The following is an 8,621-nucleotide window of genomic DNA, read 5'->3' on the forward strand; positions in this document are numbered from 1 at the left end:
CAAAGCTGCGAAATAAGCTTTGTATGTCTTCCATAGTCCTACCCTCAGTGTCTAAGAGACTCTTCAACTTCACAGCAAAATCGTCACGAGCTGCACATTCATTAAGAGTCACTATCGGCCATCTCTCACCACTGTGCTGGTCCAGCACTTCCTTGGGTGCATTATCTTTAGGTATACTTTGTTTGCACTCGCAGAGAACCATTAGGCAGCTCAAGGGGGTGTGGAACAAGCGCCCTCTAACCCGGACTCGTCCTAGACACTTAATAGTCTCCAAGGTTTCTTCTATCTGGGCTATTTCCACTTCTTCTGGAACCAGAACCAAGAGTGCTTTAGCTTCCTCCAAACCTTCACCCCGACACCACCTCTTCAGCTCTGCAGCGAGCCCGGTGTGGTCTGCCATACTCATAATAGCCAAAAATACTAAGAAGTGTAAACTAGCTACTGTAGGTTAACTTTTAATTTTATTTTTTTTTAGCGTGTGGCTCCTTTAATACTTCTATGAGACCCAAAAACATCCCAGCGGTGCCTCCATTTTATGTAGCCCTCATTTACTCAATACCATTAAATAAAAGGGCTTTGGGTTCTTTTTCTAGTGTACTCTCGTACGATGTTTTAAATTAACTTCTCTTTTGTTTCTGGGATCAATGAAGCTTATTCCTTAACAGTAGCACTACACGCGAAAATTAACACTAGTGTCTATAGTGCAGTAAATCATGTCATACACCATGTAAAGTAGAGCATTGCAACCCTCCTTTAGTTTACCAAACAATGAAAACAAGAAAATAATAAAATGGCAGATTTCAGTATTCAGGCAAACCAAAAACACACACAGCAATTTACCCACTGTACACAGAATCTCCACACATACAGTGTAAACCACCAGTGATAAAACAATTATAGTCCCAAACTAAACCTAAAGCCGGCAGAGATAAACCCTACGTTGCAGGCCTGTATTGCTCCAGTATAAATCCAAAACGATCTCCCAACCGGAAGTTCTTCACTCAACGAGCAAAAAATAAATAAATAAACTAAGTACCTTGTGAAACGTGCAATTCCCACCAGCTTAATCCAGGTAACAAGTTGTCTTCAGCTCCGTCAGAAACACTCCGCTCTGAATGCAGTAGCACAAAGATGAGGAAGGTCCGTGATCTCCACGTGCTCCACAAGCTACCTGTTTTAGCTTCCCACGTTGCCAGAGGTACTCTGAGTGACGCGGGCACTCAGAGTGACTATCTGGGGTGTGTCCGTCGTTATCCAGTTCGGTAACGATCCTCTGCAGCTTGTTACGTTCCACAACTATAGCGAAACGGCAGCCTACAGTAGTCCTTATTAGCGAACGGCTGGGTTAGCCTCACTTTAACTTAATGCGTGCACAGCCGCAAGAAACAAAGCACACAGTCCAGCAGACTCACGCTGAAACTTTACGTGTTATGTCACTAGCTTACCGACACTGTGACTTATCTGTCCGAAAAGTCAAAACACACTTACTCTTAGTACATAAAAAACAAGCTAACTTCTCCGGATGCTCCGTGTAACTCACGCACCACCTCTTCTCGCGCTCTCGTCTCTTTTTTCCTTTTCCTTCTCCACCCTGTGTTACCTTCACCGACCTTATCCCCGTAGGAAATTACAGTTCTCACAAACAATTCACAAGAAAAGAAAGATAACTTATTTTAAACAATGCAAACATGTTTTTAATAATTTTACATGAACTTTTACCTTTTTAATAAACAAGAAAATTTAAATAAATGAACTCTTTGATATTTATATTCTCAGACTTCACTTATCTTTTACTATTTATGCATCTTTTAAACCCGGGTTACACTAGTAAAACTTGGATAGAGAAGCTTTCATGCTCTTTGTAAGTCTTTATATTACGAGATGATACAAGAGCACACAGACTGGAAGTAATGTACACATTCATGCACGCACACACATAGACAGAACCTTTGCTGAATTATGAATTGTTTCATCTGACTAGAGGAGAAAGGACATTTTGCGGTGATGTAGTCTTTATCACAGCTTAAAGAAAATTGCATGAAAAGAGATTTAAATGTAAAGTGCTGCTGTTTCTTAGAAAAAGATAAAATCACAGTTTTAAAACCACATAAGCTGAGGGGCAATCACAAAAGGTGAGGGGAATATTTGACCATTAAAATAATGCGCTCACGGAATAGAAAAAATACTCTTATTACTTTAGAAACAATGATAAATCACTGTGTTCTTTACAATAGTTGACAATATCTACACAAAAACAAATATTGTTTGTTATATAACACTTTTATTTTTAAAAAAACAACCTGAATAATGGGGGTGTTGCTTTTTTAATTCCCCGAGTGACTGTAAGTACATTTGACTGGCAATGCATTATTTGCATGCTAATTGAGGCAGCACAGTAAGTATATTGTGTACAATGACAAGACAGTGACATTGGCTTGTGCTTGTCATCAATTTTGCTGTGATGGTTGGAGAACCTCATTTTATTTATTGCAGCCTATAAGCCTTTAAGGGAAATTAAATGCATTCAGTTGGCTAATTGAGGTTATTCTGTATGCTTTGTGAATAGGACAAAAGGTTGTACTCTGCCTGTAAGATTACAGCTAGGCCCTACAAGCCCAGGATTTTTTTAATAGTACTGAACAAAAAAAAACAAAACAAAAAACAACTTCTCTTTATTAAATTGAAACTGTTTATTTGTGCAACAATGTGATAAAATCTACCACAAACATGGTAATCTTTCACGTTGATTGTTTTCCACAGCAGAAAGGCCCTTCTCAGCCTAAATGTCCACAGGTCATGCCCCTTAAATATTAACACATGCTTTTAAAAATTCATAATAAAATTCCTTTTTACATTGAATCATTATGAAAAATATATTATTAATAATGTAAAAAAATCTTGCATATTACACATGATACAATGAACAGTCTTATATGAGTCAAAAGACACATGACTTACTACAAAACACTGCAACAATCCAACATAGAGTCTATTAAGATTAAGAAGTATTATACAGTATAGAGACAGCACAGAGGAAAAAAAATCTCCCTTAGTGACTGTTTGATCTGTCATTTAAGCTTTCTTAAGTTTTTGTATACTCTGGGATGGAAATTTCGTCTGTTTCCTGTATTCTCGCTGGTGTCGGTGGACCAACGAGAATGTAATCAAATTCCTGGTGTTGAACTTTTTCATACACACTCTGAAGACCGCTGGTTTTGGGCATGTGAGGTGGGTAGTAGTTTTCCCTTCTGGTGTCCCTGGGAAGTGAAGCTGTCTTGGAAAATGTTGACAGATGGGGACCGCAGGCCAGGCTCGTGTTTGGTCTTGTAGCTGAAGGGCTCCAGCATCGGTCCGAGTGTCCCAGCACTTTGCACTCATTCGTACATGCCCAGAGACCTGTGAAAAACAGTGGTGCTGTCAGGATGTGATATGAATACAGTTGCTGGCTCACCTAGTTGAGTGTGTTTGATAAATGAAAGATCTCAGCTCAAGTCCAAATGATTCGTCACAATGCATCCAGTGTACAGTTAAATCAGTCAAAATGTTACCAGTGAAGTGGTAGAGAGGTTATGTTTTTATTATATCCAGTTATAAACCACATAATCTCCTTTTTTTTTCTTTGTACCTCAAGAAACTGCTCTCATATGCTGTTATTTGACTTATTTTCTCTCTAGATATATGTTTCACTTACTGTTCGTTGGGGGTGACTCTTTTTTGTGCACATCTCCACTTATATCAGAATCGCTGTCATTGAAGTCACTGTCTCCTTTTCCACTGTCCTTGCCGCTGATGTGGGGATCTCTTGCTGAGATTGTTGTGAATGAATTGCCCTTCCATATTGTTATCGGCCTGACAGTTTCTTTCCCATATCCTGGTAGTGTAGAATATCCCTGCAGAGATTTAAACACATTCATGGAGATTTTGAGTCTAAATACAAAGAAAACAAAAGAAAACAAAACAAGAAAACAAATTAGATTACCTTTTAAATGGACATACCTTTAATTTACCCTCCATAACCCTGTTGTTTGAATCAAACATCCCTGCTGTCTGTCTGCCATCCTCGCAGCCTGTCTCCATTGTGTTGCTGCTGGCCAATGGAGGATTCTCTGGAAATGGATGGGCATCAAACACTTTGCCTTTGTGGTTTTGATTTAATGAATCAATGTGTCCACTTTCAACTTTCTCCACATTTGGAATTTCTTCTTTATCATCACTTCCCCCATCCCCTGTCTCCTTTTTCCGGCGGCTGCAAATGGTTGTGATGAGAATGATAGCCACCAGGAGAACAGAGCAACTGCCTGCCAGGACAATGATTATGGCTACGGACATGTCCCATTCAAAGGGCTCCTCATTGCCATTTTGAGCTGAGGAAGGTAAACTTGGTAGAGCACCTTCTACGAAACTGAAATGTATTGTAGCTGTGGAGGTAAGTGCGGGGGATCCATTGTCAGCGACTGACACTGTGACTTTGACATTGTCTGCGATATCATACGTCAGCTGTCGACTCACATGCACCTTGCCTGTGTCTTTGTTGATAGAGAAACCCAGGTGTCCCCCCTCGGTGATTTTATAGGACAGCTGTGCATTTATGCCTTCATCAGCATCTGTTGCCTTTATCTGGGTTACCACATAACCTGCAGGTGCATCTTTAGGCAGGAAAACTTCAGCAGATCCTTTGTAAAGGGGGGGCTCTATGATAGAAGGCTGGTTGTCATTCTGATCAACTATTTTTAATCTGATGACAGCTCTGCTCTGAAGCTGTGGTGACCCCCCATCACTTGCTTGAATGTGTACATCTAGCTGTTTCATAACTTCGTAATTAAAGCTTCTGAGTGCATATATAGAGCCAGACACTGAGTTAAGAGACACAAATGTGTTCACTGGGGATCTCATGATAACGCTCTCCACAAGCCTGTAAGTAATTTTCCCATTGTTGCCCAGATCCGCGTCGGTGGCCTCAACTGTGGTGATGTAAGCACCCGGAGCGTTGTTTTCTACCACTGAAACTTCATAGACAGCTTTAGCGAAGTGAGGGGCGTTGTCATTCTCGTCCGTGAGTCTTATGGTGTACTTAGTGATTTTTCTCAGTGGGGGTGACCCGAAATCCTCAGCCATGACTGTCAAGTTATACTCACTAATCCGCTCTCTGTCTAGGGCTGCTGCTGTAACTATCATGTAGCTGTCCTCGTACGCCTGTCGGAGTTTGAAATGGTCGTGGCCGTATAACGTGCAGTAGACTTGGCTGTTAACGCCAGAGTCTCTGTCCATGGTGCTGATGAGCGCCACCAGACTGTCCTTGTCTGCCGCCTCGCTGATGTATGCAATGCCAGTTGTAATGGAGGTCATAGGGGTGATGCTGATTTCTGGGGCATTGTCATTAACGTCGGTGACGTGAATTATGATTTTGCACACGGAGGGGGTGGGGTTGGGTCCCAGATCAGTCGCCTGCACGTCTAGCTCATAGGTGCTTTTGTCCTCAAAATCCACGGGGCCCCTGAGAGTGAGGCGACCTGATTTGTTATCCACTTGGAAAAGTTGTCGGATCTCATGAGAAACCTGTTTTCCGAACCCGTAAACGACCTCTCCGTTTAAGCCCTCATCAGCATCAACTGCGTTTAAGTCCAGTATAACAGTGCCGACAGGCGCGTCCTCTGGCAAACTGACTGAGAAACTATTTTGGTCGAAAACTGGACTGTTGTCATTAAAGTCGGTCACTTTTATAGTTATCTTTGTTGACCCCGATCGGTACGGATTTCCTCCGTCTGTGGCGACCAGCTCTACAGTGTATGATGATTGAGTCTCCCTGTCTAGCTCTTTCATTAGTACCAATTCCGCATATTTAACCCCATCCGCTCTCAGGAGCACATCAATGGTAAAATGACTGTTTACGGAAATTTGATAGCTTTGGATGTAGTTTGACCCGACATCAGCGTCCACAGCCGGGTCTAAAGGGATGCGGGACCCAACAGCTGCATTCTCTGAGATTTCCACTATAGACTCCTTGCTTGGAAACTCCGGAGAGTTGTCATTGATGTCCTTTATTTCCACCTCAACGTGAATCAATTTGTAGCGATCTTTTGAGAAATTAACCACGTCAAAAGTAATCAGACACTGTAGAGAATGTCTGCAGATTCTCTCCCTGTCAACTCGTTCTCCGACAGTGAGTTCCCCGTCGCTTTCTCTCACCCTGATGAATGAATCGTTGAATTGTTTCATCATCCTGAAATTGCTCTTGGAGGAATGAGACAGACTCAAGGACATGTCCTTGGCAAGGTTTCCGATGACCGTACCTGGTGCGTTCTCCTCATTGGTCTGATATCTGATAGTATTTCCCTCGGACCGAACCCACGAGGCAAATAAAAATTGATGGATTGAGAATATTAAAATCCACCGGTGCCAATAAGTTTTAAATTTGCCCCCTATCATCTTCGTAGTAATCTTCCTCTCGGTAAGCAGCCTCATTGTGTGCAGGAGAGAGCAGTTCACCTCTGGAGCGAGCTCTCCATACAGCTCCCGCTTTTATGAACTGAAGTGTGCTGAAAGTGAAAGTTGCTTGCTCCTTGCGCGCAGCCAGTCAGATACGCTTGTTGCCTCGCCTTCAACAGCTCAAAATTCTGCAGTGGCGGGGTTTATACAGCTGCTGATGCTAATGAGACGAAGTGTGACCAATCCCTCGCTTTAGAATTAAAAATACCCCCTTATGAAAAAGGAAAAAAAAAAAGCTCTGAGCCTTTTCTTTTTTTCTTCTTCAGAGTGCACACTGAAGGAAGTTGCAAAACAGAAATAAGGGCAGAGAGATATGGTAGTCCTTGAAGATAGTTCCTGTTTATCGTCTTATTACAGCCATTACCGAGTGATGGTTTTATTCAGCGAAAGCCTATTTCTTTTTCTTTTGATGTCTAGTGTATTTCTGTTGAGCGTGCCTGTGCGCGAGCAGATATGTGCAAGTGTGCGCGCTCTTACACAAATGTCTGCATACACTCACAAGACCAGCTCAATTGTTTTTGGTGAACTGAGCAAGGTTTTTCTTCGGGGCTCAGTTAACACGAGAACAGTTTAATTATCTAGAAACAAATCCGCATTAAATTGTCTACGTCTCCCCTCTGAGTAAAGGGTGGCGCTATATTGATCTCTTGGTGTGGCAGGAGCTGAAATATCTTTTTCTTATATCTTACTTGTATAAGGGAAAATAAGAAAAGAGGAATATACAACCGCCTGCACCCCTCAAATTTGTCAAATCAATCAATAAAAAGATACCAGTATACATTTTAGGGGTCTTTAGTCTTCTTTCTGTTGCTTCAGAAAGACATCTTAGCAAAAAAACCCAAACAAAAGCATTTTAAATTGTATCTACAGGCACTTTGTTGCTAGCAGAAAAACACATCATTTGTTCCAATTTCTTTAATTGGATCTACAAAAATGCCAAAGATAGCACCGTTTGACAGGGATAAAATTTTATTTTTGCACCAACAAGGTGACTCCCAAGGATCTGCTAGGTCAAAACGCGGCATATCTTGGGCATATATCAACATGGTGTGCACTGTGTATAAAAAAAAAACAGAGGAAACTGGACAAATGGGAAATAAAAGCATATCTGCATCGCATCTAAAAATATCTACAGAGATGAGCAATATCTAAAGTCATGTCCTTAAAAAACCTGACATAATACTTGAGAGATGCATCTGCCCCTTTAGTTGATCCATCTATTGTTCCCTGAAAGCTCATCAGAAATGTTCTCAGTGGAAAGGCAGCTGTCAACAAGCCATTTTAAAGCAATGGAACCAGAGAGAAAATCTTTAGATATGCCAAATTATACAACAACTGGGCTGAAAATCAGTGTTAACAAGTTTTATTGAGTGATGGATTCAAGTTTGAAAGTCTTGGTTTGAAACATCATCAATATGTACAGAGGAGGTCAGAAAAGAGATACAATAATGAGTTTCTACTGCTATCTGTAAAACATAGTGGAGGCTCTGTCATGGCTCGGAGTTGAATTTTTGCCAGTGCTTTCAGGGATTTGTCGAAACTGAACATTACAGTAATCCCACACAATATTAGAAGCAATAATGGCAAACATAACTGTTAAGTTGTTTGGTATGGGAACACTGTTTAGTTATACAGACCTATTTTTACTTTACACTATGCTAAAAGCAGCAACGGCCCAGATGAGCATCTATTCTGCATCTAGTTAGCTAGCTATTATCATTTATTTTTGTGATTAGTGAGATTATATAAAATATTAAAACTTAAGTAAGTGCTGAACAACAAAGCATAATGTTAATACTTCTGATGTCTGCATCTATGAAAAAATAATTTTGGAGGGAATATTTATTTTTCCATTTGTCTCCCCTGCAGGCAGCCAGCAGCTACATTCAGGTACTTGCGTCACATTACCTCTGCAGATGTTCCTTAAAATTGCAACTAAAGCATTTCAGCCTCATGTGCTTCCAGTTGGATGCTTTTAGAAGAGTGGCTGTCATTTTCAGCTGGTACACAACATTTTAGTGGACATAACCACAAAGTCATAAACAAAGCAGAGAAAACAATTTAGATAGGGCTTCAATTTTCTTCTTCTTTTTTTTACTGCTTCTATAATCGTTTGAAATTCATTTCTTTCCCTC

The 8,621-nt window shown here is 40.9% G+C and overlaps 1 protein-coding gene across 1 annotated transcript; it reads right to left on the reverse strand.

Moving 5' to 3' along the window:
* Positions 1–1,063: 1,063 nt before the first annotated feature.
* Positions 1,064–6,426, reverse strand: pcdh8.2 (protocadherin 8, tandem duplication 2). The gene is made up of 3 exons (XM_085374288.1): positions 3,997–6,426; positions 3,692–3,890; positions 1,064–1,296 (listed from the first exon to the last, which is right to left on the reverse strand). Exons 1-3 carry the CDS (start codon positions 6,424–6,426, stop codon positions 1,064–1,066), a joined length of 2,862 nt encoding a protein of 953 aa, XP_085230414.1.
* Positions 6,427–8,621: the final 2,195 nt, after the last annotated feature.

This window comes from Diplotaxodon limnothrissa, linkage group LG16, assembly GCF_057381915.1.
Source record: "Diplotaxodon limnothrissa isolate DT_005_m linkage group LG16, D_limnothrissa_male_GT1.1, whole genome shotgun sequence".
Lineage (NCBI taxonomy): Eukaryota > Metazoa > Chordata > Actinopteri > Cichliformes > Cichlidae > Diplotaxodon > Diplotaxodon limnothrissa.

Excerpts from the sequence above, each read along its gene's own strand:
- pcdh8.2 (XM_085374288.1), bottom strand. The coding sequence starts at position 6,426 with ATGATAGGGGGCAAATTTAAAACTTATTGGCACCGGTGGATTTTAATA. Across the intron at positions 3,891-3,996 it reads TTATGGAGGGTAAATTAAAG|GGATATTCTACACTACCAGG; the intron begins GTATGTCCATTT and ends AAATCTCTGCAG. Across the intron at positions 1,297-3,691 it reads AGAGTCACCCCCAACGAACA|TTGTGGAACGTAACAAGCTG; the intron begins GTAAGTGAAACA and ends GTTTCGCTATAG.